The sequence below is a fragment of the Salvelinus alpinus genome, chromosome 31 (genome assembly GCF_045679555.1).
Source record: "Salvelinus alpinus chromosome 31, SLU_Salpinus.1, whole genome shotgun sequence".
NCBI lineage: Eukaryota > Metazoa > Chordata > Actinopteri > Salmoniformes > Salmonidae > Salvelinus > Salvelinus alpinus.
The window spans coordinates 8,942,032-8,970,009 of record NC_092116.1 but is presented as its reverse complement, the minus strand read 5'-3'; the positions used below and the strand labels follow the sequence as shown (position 1 = coordinate 8,970,009).

The 27,978-nt window shown below is 45.1% G+C and overlaps 1 protein-coding gene across 3 annotated transcripts in view; it reads left to right on the top strand.

The window, feature by feature from the left end:
- LOC139561855 (regulator of G-protein signaling 12-like) overlaps window positions 1–25,994 on the top strand; it is a 65,893-nt gene extending 39,899 nt beyond the window's left edge. For all 3 annotated transcript variants that reach the window (XM_071379178.1, XM_071379177.1, XM_071379176.1), the window contains exons 5-18: window positions 1,612–1,784; window positions 2,193–2,285; window positions 2,509–2,652; window positions 3,188–3,361; window positions 3,730–3,883; window positions 4,367–4,464; window positions 4,870–5,070; window positions 6,895–6,968; window positions 7,171–7,297; window positions 9,887–9,986; window positions 10,431–10,501; window positions 11,032–11,128; window positions 11,853–12,440; window positions 24,909–25,994. In XM_071379178.1, coding sequence (XP_071235279.1) covers window positions 1,612–1,784; window positions 2,193–2,285; window positions 2,509–2,652; window positions 3,188–3,361; window positions 3,730–3,883; window positions 4,367–4,464; window positions 4,870–5,070; window positions 6,895–6,968; window positions 7,171–7,297; window positions 9,887–9,986; window positions 10,431–10,501; window positions 11,032–11,128; window positions 11,853–12,440; window positions 24,909–25,234 — 2,420 coding nt within the window. In that variant the 3' untranslated portion in view covers window positions 25,235–25,994. The remainder of the gene's footprint in view (window positions 1–1,611; window positions 1,785–2,192; window positions 2,286–2,508; window positions 2,653–3,187; window positions 3,362–3,729; window positions 3,884–4,366; window positions 4,465–4,869; window positions 5,071–6,894; window positions 6,969–7,170; window positions 7,298–9,886; window positions 9,987–10,430; window positions 10,502–11,031; window positions 11,129–11,852; window positions 12,441–24,908) is intronic.
- The last annotated feature ends 1,984 nt before the right edge of the window (window positions 25,995–27,978 follow it).

The following is a 27,978-nucleotide window of genomic DNA, read 5'->3' as shown; positions in this document are numbered from 1 at the left end:
TCTAGATTCCACAGCTCCGAAGCTATTCCCTTCTTTTGGGTGTTTGTAAAGATCTAGAGTAATAGCCTCGTCCACCGTCTTTTAGAGTATAGTGATCATGTCCCCCCCGTGTGTGTCCCTGAATTACCTCTCTCTGCTGTAGACGATGGTGGCAGGGTGCAATATAATGGTGGTGGGTTGCAGCACTATAAGGGCTGTTGTTGTCAGAGCAGTCACTGTCACTAACCCCTTTTCCCCTAACCAATCAATCAATGAAATGTATTTATGAAGCTCTTTTACATCAGCAGATGTCACAAAGTGCTTATACAGAAACCCAGCCTAAAGCCCCAAACAGCAAGCAATGCAGATGTAGAAGCGTGGTGGCTGGGAATAACTCCATAGAAAGGCAGGATCCTAGGAAGAAACCTAGAGAGGAACCAGGTTCAGAGAGGGGTGGCCAGTCCTCTTCTGGCTGTGCCCAGTGGAGATTATAAGAGTTCATAGCAATTAAGTCCAGATTATTGGGACGGCATGGGAGAGCACTAGCAAGCCAATGACTCAGCCCCTGTAATAGAATCAGAGGCAGAGAATCCCAGTGGAGAGAGAGAGAGGAGCCGGCCAGGCAGAGACAGCAAGGGTGTTTCGTCACTCCAGTGCCTTGCCGTTCACCTTAGCAGTAAAGACCTAAAGATTGCATCACTCAAATGGATTGACAGACCATTCCATAAAAATGGAGCTCTATAGGAGAAGGCCCTTCCTCCAGCTGTTTGCTTAGATATTCTAGGAACAATAAGGAGGCCTACTTCTTGTGACCGTAGCGTACGTGTAAGTATGTACGGCAGGACCAAATCAGAGACATAGGCAGTAGCAAGTCCATGTAATGCTTTGTAGGTTAGCAGTAAAACCTTGAAATCAGGAAGCCAGAGGCTAGCACTGTAGTAATATGATTGAATTTTCTGCTTCTAGACAAGATTCTAGCAGCCGTATTTAGCACTAGCTGAAGTTTATTTAGTGCTATATCCGGATAGCCGGAGAGTAGAGCATTGCAGTAGTCTAATCTTGAAGTGACAAAAGCAGCAGATCTCTTTGTTTCTTGGTACCTAGAACTAGCATCTCTGTTTTGTCCGTGTTTAAAAGCAAAACATTTGCCGCTGTCCACTTCCTTATGTCTGAAACAGGCTTCCAGGATAGGCAATTTCGGGGCTTCACCGTGTTTTATTAAAATGTACAGCTAGCTGTGTGCCATCTGCATAGAAGTTGACATTGTGTTTCCGGATGACCAAGAGGTAGCGTATATAATGAAAACAATAGTGGTCCTAAAACAGAACCTTGAGGAATACCGAAACTTACATTTACCACCTTAACGAGTGCGTTCTCAGTACTATGATGGGCTCTAAAACCAGACTAGGGTTTTTTGTATACATTATTCGTCTTCAGGAAGGCAGTGAGTTGCAGAGCAACAGCTTTTTTGTTTTAAATGAGAGGAATGGGAAATTTGATATAGGCCGATTTAGTTTTTTAAATGTTCCGGGTCATGGTTTGTCTTTTTCAGGAGAGGATTTATTATTGCCTCTTTTAGTGAGTTTGGTACACATCCTAACCACTTTTTCTACCCCTTTCCTCTCTCTCCAGACTATGGTGGTGGTGTGCAGCTCCAGGGCTGCTGCAGCCAGAGCAGTCTGAACAGCAACAGCAGTCTGCCCGGCGCCGGCAGCCACAAGAGGCTGTCAGAGCGCCGGGTGGCCAGCTGGGCTGCCTGCTTCGAGCGCCTGCTCCAGGACCCCATTGGCGTCTGCTACTTCTCAGTACGTACAGTAAAGAACACATTTTAGTTCACTGGGACTTTTAGTTTAGTTATGTGATCTGAAATTCAACGAAATGAACAGTTAATTATCTCTCTCATTCTCAATTTGTTAGATGAAATCAATACTCGTCTACCTCAGACGTCCAACCGTGTTCTGTGGGATAGAATTAGCAGTACGCTTTACAGCTAATCAACAACTGGGAAATTGAGTTTTAGTTAGCAAGTTATGAAATGTTACGGTTAACTCTCTCATTCTCCATTCTGTTGGATTAAATCAATAGGAAGCTTATTAGACATGAAAACATTATCTTCTGTGGAATAGAAGCAATAGTTATAGCCAATCAACACGACCAGAACATTTACCAGGCTTATTGCAAGTGTGCTAAAGCTGTGGCGTGTGTCTCTGCAGGAATTCCTCAAAAAGGAATTCAGTGAGGAGAATATCTTGTTCTGGCAGGCCTGTGAATACTTCAGTCAGGTACCTGCAACAGACAAAAAGCAGGTAAGCTTATTCCCCTTACTCAACACCAAGACCAAACTATACTTTCCTATATAGTCCAGTTCAGACAGAAGTCCATATAGGTTTTAGATGTCGTGGACTGGATAGAAAAAGCCCTCCATTGTGAGGGTTGATCATGGCTTAAAGTTAAAAACCATTCCCCTTTATATCATTGGGTTATGTCATGGTTGTGTGTGTTTATAAAACCTCTTCCTCTCCTCCCCAGTTATCCCAGAGGGCGGGGGAGATCTACAACAGCTTCCTGTCCAGTAAGGCCACCACGCCGGTCAACATCGACAGTCAGGCCCAACTGGCCGATGATGTCCTCACCTCCCCATGTCCAAACATGTTCAAGGCTCAGCAGTTACAGGTGAGAGGACCAACTGCCTACTATATGTTATGTTATACCCTAACCTTAACCCCTAACCCAAGCCTAAAATAACTATTTTCCTTGAGTGGACCAGCAAAATGTTCCCACTTGTCTGAATTTTCCTTGTTTTACAGTCCCCACAAAGATAGTAAAACCAAAAACACACACACATAGCTAGGAGCAGCACAGTGACAACTGCAGGGCTGTGCTGCTGGAACATTGTTATGATTCAGTGCTATGTGTGAATGTTCTTTTACTGTTTTACTCCAGTACAAAATGTTTTATGCTCAGTGTCGTTTTTTTCAACCATCTGCCTGTTTCCAAAAGGGCTATTGTGCTTCAGGGCCAAACACAAACTAGCATACACACACACTCTCAATCCTTTACAATGTTGTTTTAGGTCTGTACAATGTTACAAACGTGACCGAATCATAGCTGTTATGACATATGTCATAACACCTGTCATAACACCTGTCATAACCATTTGTGACCCTTCACAAGACAAGATCATTTTCTCTCCCTATTTTTTCTGTAGATCTTCAACCTGATGAAGTTTGACAGCTACTCCAGGTTCCTCAAGTCTGGCCTGTACCAGGAGTGTATGCTGGCCGAGGTGGAGGGACGACCATTACCCGACCCTTACCAGATCCCCTGTAGCCCCGCTCCCTCCAAGCACAGTGCCAGCTCCGGCCACTCCACACCGAATAAGGTACCCACCTTGTACCATAGTAACCATAACAGCCAAAAGGGTATCTGCTATTGTCTTAGTAACCACCTTAGGTGATTGTGTAACTCGCCTGTGAGATGCACATTTTGTGTTGTAGCCAGTATAGGTGTTTGTTGGTTTGTTAGTCTTCAAAACATCAGGGTCGTATTCACAAGGTACCAAACGGAAGAAAACGGACCAAAACAGGGAGGTACTACCTGAACTTGTCCAATAAGAAACTATTTTTCCATTGGAAAATATTTTCCGCTGCTAGATGTTTTCCATGGCAAACGGTTTTCTACTGTATGCACTAATGTATCGACCCAGGTGTTACACAGGTTGTTTGAACTGGTTGTTTTGTTGTACAATAGGAGGCCAGGAATCAGAAGTCAGGGAGGTCACTGAACGAGGACCCCGGAGACGAGCACGATGAGCATAAGAAACGGGGCATCTTCTTCTCTTGGTCCCGGAACCGGAGCTTCGGGAAGGGACCCAAGAAAAAGGACATTGGAGAAATCAACATTGGTGAGCAACTCTCAGTCATAGAATAAGTCACAAGGAGTTAATCCTATGTATTCAATTCAAATACCTTTTCTCCCGTGAGGGAACTTCTTGTGTAGGATTTCAATATTGACATAAAGCTTTCTGTCATGCATTATGGTGGTAGTTCTTTAGTCGGGCAATACATAGCACTGCATTGTGTGCTTTACATTTGTTATTGATAGGCAGGAAGTTCAGTGATGTTGGTAATAAACTGTTCCTTCTCCCTTGATGTGACCTGACCTGACCTCAGCCACCATTCCTCACTAATCTACAGCTCTCCACCCTTGTCAGTGACCGCAAACATATACATTCCACCTGTGGCCTTTCCATAGGATACCTGACGATTAACAATATTTCAAGTTTACAAGTCAGTGAGTTTTATGTGTGTGTGATGATGCATGGATAATAATTGTGGAATGAGTTGTATCCTAACTGTGGCCTCCCTGTCCTTCCTCTGTTGGGTAGATTCCTGGGGCAGCAACGGTCGGAGGGAATCACAGGGTTCCTTGTCCTCGGGTGCTAGTCTGGAGCTGGCCACTTCCTGTTCAACGAGCAAGACCGAGGTAAGATCCTGCTGCAAGGCCAGGCCAAGTCACCATGGCAACATGGAACTAAGATAGTTCTGTAGTAGAAGCATCTGTTAAACAGATCCCGACACTGTTAGTTTTGTGGCATGTTTGCAGAAATTCTGCTTGTCAAGGGATTTGGGTATACCGTTGTCTGGATGGTTACAGGTGTTATACTGTATGCTACATGAGTTGAAGGGGATTAATTTCAAGGTTCAGACGTTCAATTTTGTTTTTATTATCCCACAGGGAAATTTGGTTTGCAGGCAGGGCGAACATCAAACACTACATACAAAACATAGAGACACCGTTGTGGTTGTAGTTTTGTCTCTTGGTATTCTCTCTTGCTTCCGTTGAGTTCCACCATCTCCGACTATGGTTTGTCATGGTATTCCCGTGCAGGGGGACAATCGTCACTCGGTGCCGGTGTGGGAGAGGGTAAGGGAGTGCTCCAAGATCTGCAGCATGACCCTGCCGGACGGCTCGTGTTCCTCTGTGACCCTGCGGCCGGGGGCCACCATCAGGGAGGTTCTCCGGGACCTCTGTCAGAGCCTCCGCATCAACATGGCTGCCGTAGACCTCTTCCTGGTGGGAGGAGAGAAGGTGAGTCAAACTCACCATGGTTACCAGCACAGTTACTGTTTCCCTTACTGTGCATCTCAATGTGGATGTAGTGTTTTTCCTTGGACCCAAGCTTAGGAAAATATGCAACTATACATAAATATCGGTACATTTCATTGCCCTTATGCCTAAAACAAATGCAATATAGACAAAAACAAATAACAATGAAATGAAATATCCATCTAAATATATATTCATGTTTATTTTCCCCCATTAAAACACTCTTACATATCTGTCTAGGTTGGAACTGTTGCTGTTAAAATACAATAAATAATTTTCATTCTGAATTGGAATTGACTGAATTGGAATTCTCATTCTGAACTGGAATAAACTGATTAATCACATCACACAGATGAATAACAGAACACACACACACAGACTTTTTGATAGTGCAACCCTAAGTAACAGTACAGATGAAAAATGATCAGGCCTATTACTGTAGAAATGATTGTTGATAGAAAGTCTATGTTGGAACTGTTGCTGTTAAAATACAATACATATTTTTTATTCTGAACTGGAATAAACTGATCACATCACACAGATGTAGACCATAAAACACACACAAACAGTCCTAATGAGAGGTGTGTGGCTGGTTGAAGTTCTCAACAAGCATGTCTATTCTTTTTGACAGTACAACACTGAGGTCATGCTCAGCCTTGAAACTGTTTCTGTACTTGTTTTTTAAGTATGTCAGCGTTGAGAAACCTGACTCGCATAGGTATGTGGTGCCAAACTGGAACAGAACATCTACTGCTTTCTCAGTCAGGCAGTTGATCGCTTCCTGCTGTAGATGAACAACCCAGAAATGTGTGAGTGTTTGCCTAAAAAAGGCATCTTGCTTCAATCAGTTTATTCCAGTTAAGAATACAAAATATTATTGTATTTTAACAGCAACAGTTCCAGCCTAGACTAGTTTTCAACAATCATTTCTACAGTGGTCACGCCCTGCCCGTGGAGAGCTTTTTATGTCTCAATTTTGGTTTGGTCAGGGTGTGATTTGGGTGGGCATTCTATGTTCTTTTTTCTATGATTTGTATTTCTGTGTGTTTGGCCGGGTGTGGTTCTCAATCAGAGGCAGCTGTCTATCGTTGTCTCTGATTGAGAACCATACTTAGGTTGCCTTTTCCCACCTGTCTGTGTGGGTAGTTGCCTATGTGTAGTTGCATGTCAGCACTCGTTGTATTTGCTTTAAAACACGAACTTCACTTGAATACTTACAAAACAACAAAACGGAGTAGACAAGTGAAGTTCGTGTTTTTCGTCTACACTTAAATAAATTCATTATGTCTAAATACAACGCAACAAAACGAATGTAGACAGACCTGAACGTAAGAACTTACATGTAACACGAAGAACGCACGAACAGGAAAAATGACTACATAAAACGAAACGAACAAACAAACCGAAAACAGTCCCGTATGGTGCAACATAGACACAGACACAGGAGACAACCACCCACAACAAACCATGTGAAAACACCTACCTTAATATGATTCTCAATCAGAGGAGATGAAAACCACCTGCCTCTAATTGAGAACCATATTAGGTACCCATAAACCAACATAGAAACAGAAAACATAGACTGCCCACCCACACTCACGTCCTGACCAACTAACACATACAAAAACTAACAGAAAACAGGTCAGGAACGTGACAGATTCATGGATGTATTAAGTGGTTAGTTCCACTTAATACATCATGTACTTTGGATAAAAGCGTCTGCTTAATGGCATACATTATTGTTTTAGTAAGGCATCGCTTCATGGCTTTGTAAGTAGGTTTTCATGTTGTTTTTATTCTTTTTAGCCTTTGGTGCTGGACCAAGACTGCATGACCCTCAGCGCACGGGACCTCAGAATGGAAAAGCGCACCCTCTTCAGGTAAAATATGCATCTCTACCTCCCTATACCTTTATGTCTCCATATCTCTCTCTATTTCTCTCTCGCATTCCCCCCTTTTTATTCAACAATGTGAACTTTAAAATAACTCTTTGCACCTGCATTCCTCCCAGTAGAATCTGAAGAAAATCATATGATCGTGTTTCAGAAAGTATCTGCATATTTATTTTCCCTCTATTTTTAGGTTGGACCTGGTACCCATTAATCGCTCCGTGGGATTGAAGGCCAAACCCACCAAACCTGTCACCGAAGTCCTGCGTCCCGTCGTGGCGAAATACGGCCTCCACCTCAAGGATCTGGTGGCCAAAATAGTATGTCGGTGACTGGCTGGGTCGCCTCAATATTTTCTGTTTGCAGCTGTGTGTCCAACCAATCTTCTGTAGAGCATGTAAAAGATGACAATGTCACTGGGTGGAGTCTCATTGGCTTGGAAGAGGGAAGGAACCGCATCCTCTTCAAATGTTGCTGGGTAGTTGACTCATTCTGACTCAACTGGCCTCTGAAGATACAAAGAGAGAGGGCTATAATTATGAATGACGACACTCCTAAAACATGCAGGGCGAAGGGGAGTAGAGAGACTCCCTTCTCGTCCAAATCCTTGCCAGTTAGTTGGTTTATTTTGGTCCTGTGGTGGTTTTCCAAGCATTACCCTACTATTACACACAATGGCGGTTCTAGCTTGTATGGCTCCCTGGTCGAACTCCCCCCGCCCAAAAATAAAAAATAAACATTCTGCACTGACTGTAATTTTTCAATCATAACATTTAAAACTATATAAATATATACAAAAATAAGACTCATAAATATCAAAAAGAAGTAACAAAGACACATAGAAACAAATTTGTGTTGATTTGGCACTCGAGCATCAATACATTACCCATCCCTCAACACTGTCAACTAAGAGTCAAGACTAAACCAATTCACCTTGGTGGTGTGCAGACTGGTTTTATATTATTCTTAATGATTTCGCACAAACCAGAAAAAATGCAATAATACGTCTGTGAAACTATATGTTCACAGTATTATGAATGAATTGTGGTTCATTTGGTAGCATTTCGTAGTGTGACTGATTTTACTAATTGCATTAGTACTGTTCAAAGTTAGAGGTGTGCTATTTGATAGATTCCCCCGCTCCCCCTACCTCGGGCTCCAGTGGGGAGACCTGAGGTCAGCCTACCCCCGCCCCCTCCCCATCTCGTACTTCTGAAGGGAGATCTTCCCAGGCAGTAGCCTGCCTAGCTCACAAACTAGAATCAGGGCGCCATCAGGGCGCCTTGACTTGGGTCAAGGTTAATTGACCCACAGTCCCACACGGTGACATGATATCATTGACGTGACGTGCAAATGAGCGATAGAAAACCGATTGCGCAAATGTCACCATTCCCCCAAAAATAGTGTGGGCGTCCCGTGCCGCCCCTAGCGGCTGCCCGTGTCGCCTATACCTAAATTTGCTACTGATTACACAGTAAGCTGAAAGCCACATTCTAAATGGAGCGAAGGCGTCCATATCTTACATAGTTAATGAAAGTACACAGAAGTTGTGACGATACGCTAAAGTAGCAACTTGTCTGTCTGACATGTCAGTATGTCATCATGGTCATGTGACGAAATCGATGGAAACATGCCAATAGGCTAAAATGCATTCAAACTAACATGCTAAAACACAGGAACGTCATGCACCTAGTATGTGAGGATAGCTGGGGGGTAGTCCGAATGCGGGCAGCTTTTTCCTGCAATCTAGAGCCATAATCATTATGCTTAATTCTATGTAAAAAATATGTATATTTTTCTGCATAGCTAAGCATACCTCTTCAGCTGTCTCTATCATCCTGACTGCTGGTAATTTTTTTTAAAGGAACTAAATATGCTTCTCTGCTCAAATCTGGGTAAAAGATAGAAAGGAATGTGAGTACATTTAGATATTGCTTGCTTTTCTAAAGTCTACCAACCTTGCCAGCAGGTATGCCAGCTAAGATAGACATGCTAGATACTCGAACTTGATTGATAGCCTGAAATGGCTTCTTGGTAGCTAGTTATGAGGTTGGGAGATTGTGAACCTATTTGGGCTAGCTAAAGTCAACACCATAAATTTGCTGTGGCTAGTAGTATTACAGAGAAAAAAAAAAAATAATATATACACTACATGACTAAATGTATGTAGACATTTCATTTCATTGGCATTAATATGGAGTTGGTCCCCCTTTTGCTGTTATAACAGCCTCCACTCTACCGAGAAGACTTTCCACTAGATGTTGGAACATTGCTGCCGGGACTTGCTTCTATTTAGCCACAAGAGCATTAGTGAGGTTGGGCACTGATGCTGGGGGATTAGGCCTGGCTCGCAGTGGCCGTTCCAATTTATCCCAAAGGTGTCCGGTGGGGTTGAGGTCAGGGCTCTGTGCAGGCCAGTCAAGTTCTTCCACATCAATTTTGACAAACCATTTCTGTATGGACCTCACTTTGTGTTATGGGGGCATTGTCATGCTGAAACAGGAAAGGGCCTTCCACAAACTTTTGCCGCAAAGTTGAAAGCATAGAATCGTCTAGAATGTCATTGTATGCTGTAGCTTTAAGATTTCCCTTCACTGGAACTAAGGGGCCTAGCCCAAACCATGAAAAACAGCCCCATACCATTATTCCAACTTTAAAGTTGGCACTATGCATTGGGGCAAGTAGCATTCTCCTGGCATCCGCCAAACCCAGATTAGTCCGTTGGACTGCCCGACGGTGAAGCGTGATTCATCACTTCAGAGAACGCGTTTCCACTGCTCCAGAGTCTAATTTGAACGGGTGTCCACATACTTTTGTATATATAGTGTATATAAACAGGACAAATCTGACGTGCCATGTGCCCCCTATGAGCATGACGACTGCTAAAACTTTGTGTTGTGTTTTGACAGAGTGGAGAAACGGAGCCCCTAGACCTGGGGGCGCCCATATCCAGTCTGGACGGCCTGCGTGTGGTATTGGAGAGAGCAGACCCTGTTGCCTCAGGGAAAGGTAAGACAGCCCATCACACCGAACACCAAAACATGCACTAAAACGCAGATGAGAGACAGATAATGAAGTAAGCCAACATTCCATCTCAGAGATAACGCCTACAGTAACCTAGCCTGATCCCAGATCTGTTTGTCTTGCCAAGTCCTATGGTCATTGATTTGGCATGACAAACGAACAAACATTAGTTGGCTATACAGCACTGACACTCAAACCCCCCAAACAGCCACCAAGATAGTGGCTTGAGAAATCCAATCCAATTCCTCCAATGTTGGACTGGCACTTCAGCCTGTCTGTTTCCAGGAATTCAAACAGCTCTTGTAATCAATGTCCTGTTTTGTCCCCACTGACTTCCAGTGATAAACAAAGATATCAGAGTGATGGAGGACATGTGGGATGGTTCATTGGCTCCTATTTACCTCACTGTTGTTTTTTTTCTCTCTATAGACTCTAAGTCCAAGTCAGGCTCCTTGAAAGCACATCTGCCATCATTGACCACCAAGAGTCTTTCTGCAACAGTAAGGAGACCACCATCATCCTCCTCCTTTTATCCCCGTTTTCACTTTCTCAAGTATCCTTGAATTTCTACGTGTGCTGTAACTCCCCTGCTATGCTGCTTCTTAACAATTTAATGTCACATAATAATTGCTCAAGTGCTCTACTCTACTTTGTTCCTGGCTCTTTGTCATGTTGTTTCTTCCTTAAATGCTGGCTGTAGCTGACTTGAACACTGGCTGACCTCCCACTTTATAGTTCAGCCTCCAGGTCACCTTTGTAGTTGCGATCCGACCTTGTCTCCTAGGGATATTACATTCATCTGATTTACTAAGCACAAAAGAAGCGTAAAAAGAAACAACAAGCATCAAAGAAACCACACGCTCGTGTTTTATGGTTGTTTTTTGTGTTTCCTATAGTTAATAACAGGGGCACAGGTGCGAACACTTAAGTCAATCTGCCCAGGATGTGTTGTAGTGGTGTTAGTACAGGGCATGCACAACCTCCTCCCTCACCCCCTTAATGGAGTGCGTTGTTATTGTTGCGTCTGCAGGGAGATGACAGGTCGTCAGGAAAGGCAAGCGGACCAGATCCGTCGCTCCCTGCGGAAAAGAGAAAGCCGAAAAAGATTAATATAGATGAAGCTGAAGGTAAATCCCCCTCTCTTTCTAACGTTCTGTTGCTTCTCTGAGCTTTGCTTCGCCGCGTCACTAACACCAGCTGTGAAAGAAGCCTTCAACCTTCATGGTTATCTGTCAGTGCAGCTTGGGACTGTGTACTGTGCATGTTAAATTATCTAATTCCCTTTTTATTTGACATCTTTTCTCGTTTTTTGGGAGGGTTTTAGATAGGGTTGCAAAATGATGGTAACTTTCCTTTCTGGAAAACATTTTTTGGGAAAGTTACCGGAATTTTGCAACCGTATTATTATATATTTATTTCTTCCCTTTTTTTTATACCCCTTTTTTCTCCCCAATTTCGTGGTATCCAATTGGTAGTTACAGTCTTGTCTCATCGCTGCAACTCCCTTACGGACTTGGGAGAGGCGAAGGTCGAGAGCCGTGCGTCCTCCGAAACACAACCCAACCAAGCCGCACTGCTTCTTGACACAATGCACACTTAACCCGGAAGCCAGCCGCACCAATGTGTCGGAGGAAACACGTACACCTGGCTACCGTGTCAGTGTGCACTGCGCCCGGCCCGCCACAGGAGTCGCTAGTGTGCGATGGGACAAGGACATCCCTGCCGGCCAAACCCTCCCCTAACCCGGGCGACACTGGGTCAATTGTGCTCCGCCCCATGGTTCTCCCCGTCACGGCCTACAACCCTAGTTTTATGATTATGAAGTAACTCTACTGCTTTCTCTCTCTTTAGAATTCTTTGAGCTCCTGAGCCGGGCGCAGAGCAACCGGAGAAATGACCAGAGAGGCCTCCTGAACAAAGAGGACCTGGAGTTACCTGACTTCTTGCGGTTAACCTCCGGCTCCCCCTCCACTGCCTCCCTAGACATGGCCTGCTCCACCCCCACCTCCGTCAAACAGGGCCAGGGGCCTGGTAGGGAGAACGGGGTTGGCGGTGCCCCCGCCCGCGGCCCCCTCAACGCCAGCCTGCGCTCTGAGAGCCTGGACTCCTCCCTCAGCAGCAACGGACATTCCCATTCTGCTGCGGGGCGCCGGGCACTACTGCCCCCACCCCGCCGCCCCGTCCCCCCCTTCAGCGCCGCCCTCTCACCCATCCCCCGCCCCTCGGAGTCTAGAGGCCCGGCCCTCAGGACGCTGGAGGAAGACACCCACGCTGACCTGACCCTGGTGGGCGAGGGAGACATCACCAGCCCCAATAGCACCTTGTTGGCCCCTGCGCTGCTGTCCCACGAGGGCAGCCTGCCCGAGGGAAACTTCATCCCTCCTTCACCCTGCGCCCACTCCTTCCATGATGGTGGTGGGAATGGCCAGTCAAGCTCAGGTATTTCCACAGTGTGACTATGCATAAGTGTGTTGGTGTGTGTGTGCGTGTATGTGTTTGTGTGTGTGTGAGAGACAGAGAGTGTGTGATTGTGTGTGTGTCTGAGGGTGACCTGACCAACGACAACTCCTTTTATACTGACTTCAATGCACTTTATTTACAACTGAAAATGTATTCTCTCTCAGTAGTACCCCAGTCATTTTTACTCCTTTGAATATTTTCTAATGAACATAGATAGCATTGTTTATGTGGTCACTTTCAATAGTAAGTTCAGCTCAATTGTAAATAGTGATGTATATATTTGAAATGAATGACATTTATATTCACACACCACTGAACTGATGGGTTTTACAACTTAACTGAGACTTGAGGTGATAGTAAACCTTAGAAAGGTTCATATTGTTGTACCACAGAGGTTATATGAGGATGCAGGTGAATAAAAACTTGTTTCATAATGCCTACTTACTGTAATGCTGTAATACTCAACATGACAGTTGTCATTACAATACATGAAAAATAGACATACTATAATTTGACAGCAACCAATTGTAGTGAGCTACAATTACCATGCAAGTGTGAATTGTTTGATTGATTCAAATAGAGAACCTGGAATAGATTTCAATGAGTCACAGCCTTTCATGTTAATAAAATGCTCAATGCTGGCATTATGAATGTATAATTGGAGTAAGGTCCTAAACCCAAAACATAGTTACAGACAAGATAAAACGTAACCAAAGCGTTATGATTTTTTATTTTCTATTTTTTATAAAGATGATCATGATTGTTCAACCTGCCTGTACTTTTTTAATCGAAAAGCTGTATTTACTTCCATCCCATCCTCTAATGCAATGCAATTCAACAATTTTGCTCAGATTTTTTTCTGGTAATACATAAAAGGAAAACTGAACCAGTTTCTTCACAATATGTTGATAATTATAGAGTCCTTGATGAAAAAAACAGTAATGATAGAGGTCCTTTTGAAATGAACGGTATCGTTGTTGAATTGCGTGTCACACTGTCTGGAATTATCCTCTCTCTCTGTAGATGCCTGTTGTAGATGATCATGACAATTCATTCTGTATCTGTGCTTGATTAGATCTAATAAATGTTAAACCTGGAATCACATCATCTGTCTTTTTACACGTTTGTGATCTCAAATTCAGTTGCCACTCCATGCCTCTTCTTCCCCAACTTCCCCTAACACTACATACATCTATGTCATTTAGTTTGTCTCCCTGACCTGTGCTTGCATGGTAGCTGCTTTGTCTATGCCCTTCTGGGAAGCTTGTGGCATCTGTGTCAGAGTAATTCTGACTTGTTTGTGTGTAGTTCTGATTGTTGTGTCTGTAGTGAGAGGTCATTCGGTGGCGTTTGTGTGTAATTCTGCCTGTTTTGTCTTTCTTGTTTTAGTCTGTCTTTCTAAGGGATTGCAAAATGTCTGTAACTTTCCCATAATTCCTAGGTTTTCCAGTTGTAAGACTCCCAGCTTTCCGGCTTCTTCCTTCCTGATTCCAGGAATCTTCCAACCAGGATTTCTGGAAAACCTGAGAATTTTGGGAAAGTTACTGGAATTTTGCAACACTGGACTTTTTATTGCTTTCACTAATGTACCTCAGCTAATGCATAATGCTTTCTCTATGAGCAGTGAAGAGCTGTATCAGTCCTGATTTCATTGTCCATACACCCTTACCAACTGGTCAGTTTCTAGTTCTCCACTACGTAGTAAGTCAGATTGATAGTCACGGTGAGCCTGATAAGTTTGTGAATGCAGTCAACTAACTCCCGATAAGTGCAGTTTTACAATTTCCAATTAAATTACATCTACCACAACAGTCCCAAGCTGTTGCATTTATCTGGAGTCAACTGTATATCATTCACTATCTCTATTGGGGTGGGTAAGTCTGTCAAAACAGAATGAACAGTTGATTGTGGTGGGCAGGGCATCCATCATAATCACCAACATTATCCGCCACAGTTATTTATTGTTGTCACAAGACAACCAGTTTAGCTGTGTCATTTCACTGCAGTCTTGTCTCACCTGTGTTCAAAAGCCATATTAGAGTAATAACAACACACTTTGATGTCCCAACTTAAAAGGAAGCCTTATCCAACTGTGCTGTTTGAAGATCTGTACAGTTAAAAAAGAAATTAAGAGATGGCTAGAATTCATTTTTTCTTTTTACATGGACTATTTTAAGTACTGTCTCCAACAGCATTTGTTTTGTTTAAAATACTTGCGCTTGATTGAGCTTGTCTGGCGCAATGGAACCAATGGAATAAAGTGCAAACCTTGTCCATCTAGCACTCCTGGCAGGCTCAATCACTCGCTGAATGTATTTGAAAGAAAACAAATTCTATTTGAACCCAGTCCTGCAGCTCCGAGGAAGGATTACTTCAAAGTATACAGAGGCCATCACTCAGGTGGACACAACATGTCTAGCCCTGGCTTTTTCTCAATAGCTCTGTCAATAGATATATGTACTGTGATATGTGTACACAAGTCGATATTAGAGGTTAGCATAAGCCTTGCAGTGAGTTTCTCTCTGCTCTTCTGTTCTGGTTGCTAAGCGCATCAGCCTGTCTCTTCCACCTTGGAAACCATGGTAACGTGTCCAACTTGCATGAGTTGACTGTTTTGCTGCAGAGAGAAACTATTTCTCTCTCTCTCTCTCTCTCTCTCTCTCTCTCTCTCTCTCTCTCTCTCTCTCTCTCTCTCTCTCTCTCTCTCTCTACATCTGAAAGGAAACATTTTTCTGTCACGTTATCATGGTCGTGTAATTAAAAACCTTTAACCCTTAAAGAGGACAAACTGACACAGCAGCATAGGGTCTATGTTCCCTGGGGTTTACTTAGAGGAGTGGAACGGAGTTCACCTCCACTTTGAGTTAGTGGTTAATGAACTAATTTAGTTAAGGATGAAAAAGCTAGTGATTCTTAGCCTGGTCCCAGATCTGTTTGTGCTCTTGCCTACTCCATTGCTGTCAGTCAAGCCTAACATGTATGCATGACAATGAGTGTGACAGGGATTTGGCATGATGGCATCAACAGACTTGCACTCAGACTTAGTGGTTCTGGGGTCAGCTCCTATAGGATATCCCAATTCAATCCCTGACTACAACGTTAATGTAAACTCATGTTGAAAACAAAACACTGGTCTGCTAGGGTCACTCCACCTGATGTGAAATAACAACCAATATGCCCTTATGAGTGTGATGTGTTGAGATTAATTTACCATTTTAATATCTAAAAGATATCAGCTGTTATCTATTTTAATGATTGTTTTTGCTTTCCGTGTAAAATCAAATGATGGTTGTGCTCCTGGTCAGATAATCATGTATTGCTAATTGCTTTCTAATTAATGCTTTAGTCCACCAGGGGGCGACAGTATATAGTTAAACTGTTGTTCCACTACCATGCATTGCGTCAACGTCATCTGCCATACTAGGGCATTTGAGGATTAGCCCAAACCTGTTCCACTTTCTAGTCATAGCAAAGAACCAATACATAAATACATAAAATTAGACTTCCTCCCATTTCTCGTTACCCATGTTTGGGATATCCTGTTTTCACTGTATTTATCATATCAAGTGCAGGTGTATAGTATTAGGTTTTGTGATGTCATTGGCCTCTCACACAAGTTTTTGCAGAAATGGGACTGATTTATCTTTGCCCATATCTGGAATTTAGAAAAGCTTTTATACTTTAAAATGCAATCGACCACTTAGGCACAAGGTTAGGCTTAGTATTCACCCCAATGCAGCTGCTTTTTAACAACAAAATGAAAATGTAATACCCAGAAAATTAACACAATTAGCTTACACTGATTCAGAATTCTTGCCTGAGGGACCTAGTGGCTCAATGATCCTTTAGCCTCACGTTATATCTCACTGTCTTCTCCATCTGTCTGAATGACACACCTGAAAGCTGGCTACAGCTGACCCTGAATCAGTCTTATCATCCATCTGGTGGAAACCAGGGGGCCTTGTGGCTGATCTCAGCTTGCCTTAGTGAGCTGTGCAGCTGGTTCTGTTCCAAAATGGCCCTGGGCAGAAATGGTCTGTCTAGGCGAGTCTGGTGCCATGGCCCATTGACGGACAAGAACCCGACAGCCAGCCAGAACAGGCTCATGTTACGAACAGTGCCAAGACAGAAATTATACCTCTCAACTCAAATAGGCCTACTGTAATGAGAGAATGTTTATTCCAGACCACTTCAATCGTATTTTAGGAATGTATTCACACCACTTGACTTTTTCCACTCTTTGTTGTGTTACAAAGCGGGATTAAAATGCATTAAATTGTAATTTTTTTGTCAACAATCTATACAAAATAGTCTAGGTCCAAGAGGCTTCTAAACAGCTTCTTCCCCTAAGCCATAAGACTACTGAACATCTAATCAAATACTACTCAGACTATTTGGATTGCCCCCCACTTTTACACTCCTGCTACTCCTGTTATTATCAATGCATAGTCTACCTACATGTACATATTACCTCAATTACCTCGACTAACCGGTGCCCCCACACATTGACTCTGTACCGGTCCTCCCTGTATATAGCCTCGCTATTGTTATTTTACTGCTTCTCTTTAATTATTTGTTACTTTTATTTCTTATTCGTAATTTTTTTTAAATGCATTGTTGGTTAGGGCTTGTAAGTAAGCATTTTACTGTAAGGTCTAGCTAGACCTGTTGTATTCGGCACATGTGACAAATACAATTTGATTTGATTGTATGATATTTGCACATTATTCTGTTAACTTCGTCAGGATTGGTGGGTCCACTGCGGGTCGGTTGAGCTAATGTAGGCTAATGCGATTAGCAAGAGGTTGTAAGTAACAAGAAAATTTCCCAGGACATAGACATATCTGATATTAGCAGAAAGCTTAGATTCTTGTTAATCTAACTGCACTGTCCAGTATACAGTAGCTATTACACTGAACTAATAACATGCTATTGTTTGAGGAGAGTGCACAGTTTTGAATATGAAAAGTTATTAATAAACAAATTAGGCACATTTGGGAAGTCTTGAGGCAACACTTTGAACATAAATACAATGGTTCCTTGGATCAGTCTAACACTTTGCACATACACTGCTAAATTGCACCTGGGCTGGATAAAAATAAATAAATATGTATTTCACCTTTATTTAACCAGATAGGCCAGTTGAGAACAAGTTCTCATTTACAACTGCGACCTGGCCAAGCAGTGCGACAAAAACAACAACACAGAGTTACACATGGGATAAACAAAAGTACACTCAATAACACAATCGAAAAATCTGTATACAGTGTGTGCAAATGAAGTAAGGATGTAAGGCAATAAATAGGCCATAGTGGTGAAGTAATTACAATTTAGCAATTAGCACTGGAGTGATAGATGTGCAGATGAGGATGTGCAAGTAGAAATATTGGTGTGCAAAAGAGCAGAAAAACAAAAACAAATATGGGGATGAGGTAGGTAGTTGGTTAAATGGGCTATTTACAGATGGGCTGTGTACAGCTGCAGCAATCGGTAAGCTGCTCTGACAGCTGATGAAGTTTGTGAGGGAGATATAAGTCTCCAACTTCAGTGATTTTTGCAATTCGTTCCAGTCATTGGCAGCAGAGAACTGGAATGAAAGGCGGCCAAAGTAGGTGTTGGCTTTGGAGATGACCAGTGAAATATACCTGCTGGAGCATGTGCTACGGGTGGGTGTTGCTATGGTGACCAGTGAACTGAGATAAGGCGGAGCTTTACCTAGCAAAGACTTATAGATGACCTGGAGCCAGTGGGTTTGGCGACGAATATGTAGCAAGGACCAGCCAACGAGAGCATACAGGTCGCAGTGGTGGGTAGTATATGGGCCTTTGGTGACAAAACTAATGGCACTATGATAGACTGCATCCAATTTGCTGAGTAGAGTGTTGGAGGCTATTTTGTAAATGACCGAATAAATCGCCGAAGTCAAGGATCAGTAGGATAGTCAGTTTTACGAGTGTATGTTTGGCAGCATGAGTGAAGGAGGCTTTGTTGTGAAATAAGAAGCCAATTCTAGATTTAATTTTGGATTGGAGATGTTTAATATGAGTCTGGAAGGAGAGTTTACAGTCTAGCTAGACACCTAGGTATTTGTAGTTGTCCACATATTCTAAGTCAGAACCGTCCAGAGTAGTGATACTGGACGGACGGGCGGGTGCGGGCAGCGATCGGTTGAAGAGCATGCATTTAGTTTTACTTGCATTTAAGAGCAGTTGGAGGCCACGGAAGGAGTGTTGTATGGCATTCAAGCTCGTTTGGAGGTTAGTTAACACAGTGTCCAACGAAGGGCCAGATGTATACAGAATGGTGTCGTCTGCGTAGAGGTGGATCAGGGAATCACCCGCAGCAAGAGCGACATCATTGATATATACAGAGAAAAGAGTCGTCCCGAGAATTGAACCCTGTGTCACCCCCATAGAGACTGCCAGAGGTCCGGACAACAGGCCCTCCGATTCGACACACTGAACTGTATCTGAGAAGTAGATGGTGAACCAGGCGAGGCAGTCATTAGAGAAACCAAGGCTGTTGAGTCTGCCGATAAGAATACTGTGATTGACAGAGTCGAAAGCCTTGGCCAGGTCGATGAAGATGGCTGCAGAGTACTGTCTTTTATCGATGGCGGTTATGATACCTTGAGCGTGGCTGAGGTGCACCCGTGACCAGCTCGGAAACCGGATTGCATAGCGGAGAAGGTACGGTGTGATTCAAAATGGTCGGTGATCAGTTTGTTCACTTGGCTTTCGAAGACTTTAGAAAGGCAGGGCAGAATGGATATAGGTCTGTAACAGTTTGGGTCTAGAGTGTCTCCCCCTTTGAAGAGGGGGATGACTGCAGCTGCTTTCCAATCTTTAGGAATCTCAGACGATACGAAAGAGAGGTTGAACAGACTAGTAATAGGGGTTGCAACAATGGCAGCAGATAATTATAGGAAGAGAAGGTCCAGATTGTCTAGCCCAGCTGATTTGTAGGGATCAGATTTTGCAGCTCTTTCAGAACATCAGCTGTCTGGATTTGGGTGAAGGAGAAGCAGGGGGGGCTTGGGCCAGTTGCTGCGGGGGTGCAGAGCTGTTGGCCGTGGTTGGGGTAGCCAAGTGGAAAGCATGGCCAGCCGTAGAGAAATGCTTATTGAAATTCTCGATTATCGTTGGTGACAGTGTTTCCTAGCCTCAGTGCAGTGGGCAGCTGGGAGGAGGTGATCTTATTCTCCATGGACTTTACAGTGTCCCAAAACTTTTTGGAATTAGTGCTGCAGGATGCAACTTTCTGTTTGAAAAAGCTAGCCTTTGCTTTCCTAACTGACTGTGTATATTGGTTCCTGACTTCCCTGAAAAGTTGCATATCGCGGGGACTATTCGATGCTAGTGCAGTATGCCATAGGATGTTTTTGTGCTGGTCAAGGGCAGTCAAGTCTGGAGTGAACCAAGGGCTATATCTGTTCTTAGGTAAACATTTTTTGAAAGGGGCATGCTTATTTAAGACGGTGAGGAAAGCACTTTTAAAGAACAACCAGGCATCCTCTACTGACGGGATGAGGTCAATATCCTTCCAGGATACCCTGGCCAGGTCGATTAGAAAGGCCTGCTCGCAGAAGTGTTTTATGGAGCGTTTGACAGTGATGAGGGGTGGTCGTTTGACCGCGGACCCATAACAGATGCAGGCAATGAGGCAGTGATTGCTGAGATCCTGGTTGAAAACAGCAGAAGTGTATTTAGAGGACAAGTTGGTCAGGATGATATCTATGACGGTGCCCATGTTTACAGATTTGGGGTTGTACCTGGTAGGTTCCTTGATAATTTGTGTGAGATTGATTGTAGGACGGCCGGGGTGTTAAGCATATCCCAGTTTAGGTCACCTAACAGTACAAACTCTGACGATAGATGGGGGGCAATCAATTCACATATGGTGTCCAGGGCACAGCTGAGAGCTGAGGGGGGTCTATAACAAGCGGCAACAGTGAGGGACTTATTTCTGGAGAGATGGATTTTTAAAAGTAGAAGCTCGAACTGTTTGGGCATAGACCTGGATAGTATGACAGAACTCTGCAGGCTATCTCTACAGTAGATTGAAACTCCGCCCCCTTTAGCAGTTTTATCTTGATGAAAAAATGTGTAATTGGGGATGGAAATTTCAGAATTTTTGGTGGCCTTCCTAAGCCAGGATTCAGACACGGCTAGAACATCAAGGTTTGCGGAGTGTGCTAAAGCAGTGAATAAAGCAAACTTAGAGAGGAGGCTTCTAATGTTAACATGCATGAACCCAAGGCTTTTACAGTTACAGTCAAGTCAACAAATGAGAGCGCCTGGGGACACACAGGGCCTGGGTTAACCTCTACATCACCAGAGGAACAGAGGAGGAGTAGGACGAGGGTACGGCTAAAGGCTATAAGAACTGGTCATCTAGTGCGTTGGGAACAGAGAATAAAAGGAGCAGATTCAGTGGAGGTAAACCTGGCATTGAGTGACGATGAGAGAGGCTGCATCTCTGGAGGCGCCAGTTAAGCTAGGTGCGGTCTCTGCATGTGTGGGGGGTGGGACAAAGGAGCTATCTGAGGCATGTTGAGCGGGACTGGGGGCTCCGCAGTAAAATAAAACAATGAGAGCTACCCTAAACAACAGTATACAAGGCATATTGACATTAGAGAGAGGCATTAAAGCCATCACAGGTGTTGATTGGGAGAGCTAAGACAACAACGGGTAAGACAACAACGGGTAAACAGCTAAGACAACAACAACGGGTAAATGGCGACGAATGGGCAGAGAGGGTCAGAACACAGGGCCTGAGTTCGAGGCTAGGGCCGCAAGAAACAAAATGAAGTACAGTGTTAATGAACAGTCCAGCAGGCATCAGCTGTGTAACCGTGTGATCATAGGGTTCAATGAGCAGCAATAGATGGGGAGCCGTTCGGTAGTCGTTACTATGATAGGCGAGCGGGAGACACGGCGTTCAGAAAAGCTAGCGGGCCGGGGAGAGCAGATGGATCTTCACCGACATCCACGATGCAGAGGCCGGTTGAGAGCACATCGGCCGAATTAAGTCAGCAGACCAGCAGACCAGTCGTGATGGATCGGCGGGGCTCAGTGTCGATAAAGGGTCCAGGCCAATTGGCAAGAGAGGTATTGTAGTTGGTGTACTTCGTTTTCTAGCCGGGAGATGGGCCTAGCTCGAGGCTAGCTCGACGCTAACTGGTGCTTGCTTCTGGACAAGGGCGTTAGCCACAATAGCCACTCGGTAGCGGCTAGCTAGCACGATGATCCGGTGTAATGGTCCGGAGCTTGCGGCAGGAATCCGGTGATGTAGTGAAAAAAGCAGTCAGATATGCTCAGGGCTGATATCGCGCTGTGCAGACTGGCAGGTATTATCCGGGCTATGTCGTCTTGCTTAGCAACTCCAGTGTATATTTGGCCTTGTGCTGAAAGGTGAATTTGTCTCCCAGTGTTGGAAAGCAGACTGAACCAGGTTTTTCTCTAGGATTTTGCCTCTGCTTAGCTCTATTCTGTTTATTTTTATCCTAAAAAATGACAAGCATACCCATAACATGATGCAGCCACTACCATGCTTGAAATTATGAAGAGTGGTACTCTGTGATGTGTTATATTGCTTTGTGCTTTGTATTTTTTTGCAGTTTTACTTTAGTGCCTTATTGCAAACAGGATGCATCTTTTGGAATATTTGTATTCTGTACAGGCTTCCTTTTTTTCACTCTGTCAATTAGGTTAGTATTGTGGAGTAACTGCAATGCTGTTGATCCATCCTCAGTTTTCTATCACAGCCATTAAACTCTGTAACTGTTTAAAAGTCACTATTAGCTTCATGGTGAAATCCCTGAGCGCTTTCCTTCCTCTCTGGCAACTGAGTAAGAAGGACGCCTGTATCTTTGTAGTGACTGGGTGTATTGATACACCATCCAAAGTGTAATTCATGAATTCACAATGCTCAAAAGGGATATTAAATGTCTGCTTTTTTATTTATAGCCATCTACCAATAGGTGCCCTTCTTTGTGAGGCATTGGAAAACCTCCTTGATCGTTATGGTTGAATCTGTGTTTGAAATTCACTGCTCAACTGAGCGACCTTAGAATTATCTGAATGTGTGGGTTACAGAGATTAGGTAGTCATTCAAAAATCATGTTAAACACTATTATTGCACACAGAGTGCGTCGATGCAACTTATGTGACTTGTTATTAAGCAAATTGTTACTCCTGAACTTATTTAGGCTTGCCATAACAAAGGGGTTCAATACTTATTGACTGAAGACATTTCAGCTTTAAAATTTTTATTAATTTGTAAAAATGTCTAAAAACATAATTCCACTTTGACGTTATGGGGTATTGTGTGTAGGTCAGTCACACAAAATCTCAAGTACAGCCTTCATATCAGCATGGCCTTTTGGAATATTCACTAACCCTGATATGGCATAAGCACATTTTAGATAACAGCCATAATGATGACACTCCTACTCTGTCATTGTAACGATGTATCTATTAAGATACCTAATTATGAGCTCTGCATAGCATGACATGAATGCGCTATAGATATGGTAAGGATATTTTTTATGAACCTTTAGTAATGCTGTTTGGACCTGTTATAACATGTTCATGAAATGCTTATAGATGTGTAGTAAATGCGTTATGGATATGTAGTCAGAGTAAATCGTTACTGTTGCTTCATGAGAAAATATTGAGCACATCAACTTGTTAAGTAGGCTTACCCTTGGCAAAGAGGTTCTGTTTGTGTGTTCAGCTGTGACAAGGGAATGCTGTGGAGGCTGTGTTTATAACACTGCTTTGACTGATGAATCAGAGACGTAGGAGGTCAGAAGGTGTGTGTGTTGGAGTGCTGTGTATGAATCACTTAGATACTTCTGTTGAAAAGCTGGGGGTCACTGAGTGCAGGATTGACGAGGAGAATTACCACTCAGGGTTAGCTTTGGCCTCTCTCGCCTCACGCATCCTCAATATAATAGAGACGTGTCGCGGAGGAACTGTATGAGTCAACGCACTCTCCAACCCTTTCCTCTAATCATGTGACGTCTCATTATGTACACCGGCTTCAGGTCAGATATTCTTTCTCCATTGCGATATTCACTTTTGTCAAACACTTGTCAAGATAAGAATACAGCTAAAAACTGCACAGAAATGTGAAACAGTCATAGTGATCCAGCTCCATTGTGACTACAGACTTCAATCTGGATCCAGAAATGCACCTTTGAGAAAGTTCTGTATTATGTAATCCTGTTTAATAGTGTATCATCATATCAATGCAACATGGCTCAGTATGTGGGCAAGCACCACGTTTTGTTGATATCAACAAGTCTACACTCTTAGAAAAAAGGGTTCCTAAAGGGTTCTTCGGCTGTCCCCATAGGAGAACCGTTTTTTGGTTCCATGTAAAACCCTTTTTGGTTCCATGTAGAACTCTTTTGGTTCCATGTAGAACCCTCTGTGGAAAGGGTTCTACATGGACCTCCAAAGGGTTTTACCTGGGACCAAAAGGGTTCTTCAAAGGGTTCTCCTATGGGGACAGCCAAAGAACCACTTTAGGTTCTAGATTTTTCTAAGAGTGTAGACCAGGTCTCTCCAACAATGTTCCTGGAGAGCTACCCTCCTGTAGGTTTTCCCTCCAACCTCAGTTTTAACTGAACTGTTTCAGTTTATCAACCAGCTAATTATTAGAATCAGGTGCGCTAGATTAGGGTTGGAGCGAAAACCTACAGGACGGTAGCTCTTCAGGAACAGGGTTGGAGAGCCCTGGTGTAGACAGTAGTACAGTACAGTACACAGTTGATCTAATGAATAACCAATCAGTTAAACTGTTTCAGTTTGTTCTTTTGAAGCCAAGTGGACAAGCTGAATGGCATGCATAGAGCTTTTGATGTTTGAGATGGTTTCATTTTGTTAGCTCATAGGGCACAATGTTCTGAACTGATCCTCGGCCAGAAGCCATCAAGCCAAATACTCTGAGCCTGATGCTTTGTCACCCACAGGTCACTGCTCTGAGATCAGTTCAATGGACGTACTGCATTTCAAGGGTCAGAGCTCTATCATAATGGAGATGGAAAAAGCTATTCCAGAGGGTTTCTTAACCCTTCCCCTACCCCTCCCCTGTCCACTGTTTTTGTCCTCTACCACCAAAAATGTGCGTAGGTCAAGACGCAAAGAACTGGTGGCCTTCACTGGCCTATGTCACTGCTTTAGACTGATTATAACACAGATGATAAAATCGTCTGGAATGCTTTGTACATTTCCAGGAGGTGGTAGACAAGTCATAACATGTGTTTTGTAGTAACCCATCAGTAAATCATTGACATGTTAACCAATGCATGCTGTGTTTGAGGCCTCAAGGCTATGGTAGATTGGTAACTCTCCTCCATACACTGTAGCTGGGCTTTTGATTTGTTTGACCACTGTGGTTAAAACTTGTCTGATTCTCCCATCACTCCCCTCTTCCCAGAGAGAAGACAAAGAGCATGTGCTCTTGACCGCTCCCACAAGAGGTCGCCGTGTCTTGGAGCACTCCGCTCTCAGCCAGCGCTGCAGGAGGTGATGGACGTGGAGGGAGTGTGCCTGGAGGAAGAGGAGGAGGAGGAGAAGGTGAGGGAGGTCACCATCACCCACGGAGAGGACTCGGAGCTCAGCGTCAGTTTCCAAGGGTACGCGGCTGAGCTCCGGCAGTGCCAGAGTCGAATGAAGACCTCCCAGGTGCCCCTCAACACCCACGATCAATCAGAAGGGAACAAAGACTCCAAGACTGACATATACAAGGCCACCATTGTGTGAGCTCTGAGGCTGACCAACCCTCACCAGCACTTTCCAAGCTTGATTCACGGTCTGTTCAAACAGGAACTTACTTGATGAACAAGGGACTTTTACTGTAAAAAACTGTAATTTTTCATGCCAGAACTGATGTATATGTATAATAATTGTATGGTCATAGATATTGTATTATTGATCATTTCTGTTACGGCTGTCCTCGCTGACAGAAGGTGTGGACCAAAACGCAGAGTGGTTAGTGTTCATTCTTTTAATGAAAATCAACAAAACACTTCAAAATACAAAAACAACCAACGTGACAAAACCGAAACCGTCCTGTGTGGCAACAAAAACATCCACAGGAACAAACACCCACAAAACACAAGTGAAACCCAGGCTGCCTAAGTATGATTCTCAATCAGGGACAACGATTGACAGCTGTCTCTGATTGAGAATCATACCAGGCCGAACACAAAATCCCAACATAGAAAATCAACCATAGACAACCCACCCAACTCACGCCCTGACCAACTAAAATAAATACAAAACAAAGGAAAACAGGTCAGGAACGTGACAGAACCCCCCCCTTAAGGTGCGAACTCCGGGCGCACCAGCACAAAGTCTAGGGGAGGGTCTGGGTGGGCGTCTGTCCACGGTGGCAGCTCTGGCGCTGGTCGTGGTCCCCACCCCACCATAGTCAACCCCCGCTTCCGTGGCCTCCTCCCAATATCCACCCTCCATGTCAATCCCACTATTCCAAAGGGCAGTAACGGACTGAGGGGTAGCACCGGACGGCACCGGACTGAGGGGCGGCACCGGACTGAGGGGCGGCACCGGACTGAGGGGCGGCACCGGACTGAGGGGCGGCACCGGACTGAGGGGCGGCACCGGACTGAGGGGCGGATCCTGGCTGGCTGGCTCTGGCGGATCCTGGCTGGCGGAAGGCTCTGGCGGATCCTGGCTGGCGGAAGGCTCTGGCTGATCCTGGCTGGCGGAAGGCTCTGGCTGATCCTGGCTGGCGGAAGGCTCTGGCTGATCCTGGCTGGCGGAAGGCTCTGGCTGATCCTGGCTGGCGGAAGGCTCTGGCTGATCCTGGCTGGCGGAAGGCTCTGGCTGATCCTGGCTGGTCCTGGCTGGACGGCTCTGGCTGATCCTGGCTGGTCCTGGCTGGACGGCTCTGGCTGGTCCTGGCTGGACGGCTCTGGCTGGTCCTGGCTGGACGGCTCTGGCTGGTCCTGGCTGGACGGCTCTGGCTGGTCCTGGCTGGACGGCTCTGGCTGGTCCTGGCTGGACGGCTCTGGCTGGTCCTGGCTGGACGGCTCTGGCTGGTCCTGGCTGGACGGCTCTGGCTGGTCCTGGCTGGACGGCTCTGAAGGCTCGGGACAGACGGGCAGCTCAGGACAGACGGGCAGCTCAGGACAGACGGGCAGCTCTGACGGCTCGGGACAGATGGGCAGCGCTGGGCAGGCAGACAGTTCAGACCACGCTGGGCAGGCAGACAGTTCAGGCAGCGCTGAGCAGGCAAGCAGTGCAGGCGGCGTTGGGCAGACGGCCGACTCTGACCTGCTGAGGCGCACAGTAGGCCTGGTGCGTGGTGCCGGAACTGGAGGCACTGGGCTGGAGACACGTACCACAGGGAGAGTGCGTGGAGGAGGAACAGGGCTCTGGAAACGCACTGGAAGCCTGGTGCGTGGTGTCGGCACTGATGGTACTGGGCTGGGGTGGGAAGGTGGCGCCGGATATACCGGACCGTGAAGGAGGACACGCGCTCTTGAGCACCGAGCCTCCCCAACCTTACCAGGTTGAATGGTCCCCGTAGCCCTGCCAGTGCGGCGAGGTGGAATAGCCCGCACTGGGCTATGCAGGCGAACCGGGGACACCACCTGTAAGGCTGGTGCCATGTACGCCGGCCCGAGGAGACGTACTGGAGGCCAGATATGTTGGGCCGGCTTCATGGCACCCGGCTCGATGCCCAACCTAGCCCTACCAGTGCGGCAAGGTGGAATAGCCCGCACTGGGCTAAGCACGCGTACTGGGGACACCGTGCGCTCCACCGCATAACACGGTGTCTGACCAGTACGACGCCCTCTCACTCCACGGTAAGCCCGGGGAGTTGGCTCAGGTATCCAACCCGGCTTCGCCACACTCCCCTTTTGCTCCCCCCCCAAGACATTTTTGGGTGAGCCTCTCGGGCTTCCGAGCTAGCCGCGTACCCTCATACCTCCGGTTCCTCTCTCCGGTTGCCTCTGCTCTCCTCGCTGCCTCCAGCTGTTCCCATGGGAGGCGATCCTTTCCAGCCAGGATCTCCTCCCATGTGTAGCAACCCTTGCCGTTCAAGACGTCTTCCCATGTCCATTCCTCTGTCTGTCTCTGCTGCTGTCGCTGCCCTTCTCCACTCCGCTTGGTCCGTTTGTGGTGGGTGTTTCTGTTACGGCTGTCCTCGCTGACAGAAGGTGTGGACCAAAACGCAGAGTGGTTAGTGTTCATTCTTTTAATGAAAATCAACAAAACACTTCAAAATACAAAAACAACCAACGTGACAAAACCGAAACCGTCCTGTGTGGCAACAAAAACCTCCACAGGAACAAACACCCACAAAATACAAGTGAAACCCAGGCTGCCTAAGTATGATTCTCAATCAGGGACAACGATTGACAGCTGTCTCTGATTGAGAATCATACCAGGCCGAACACAAAATCCCAACATAGAAAATCAACCATAGACAACCCACCCAACTCACGCCCTGACCAACTAAAATAAATACAAAACAA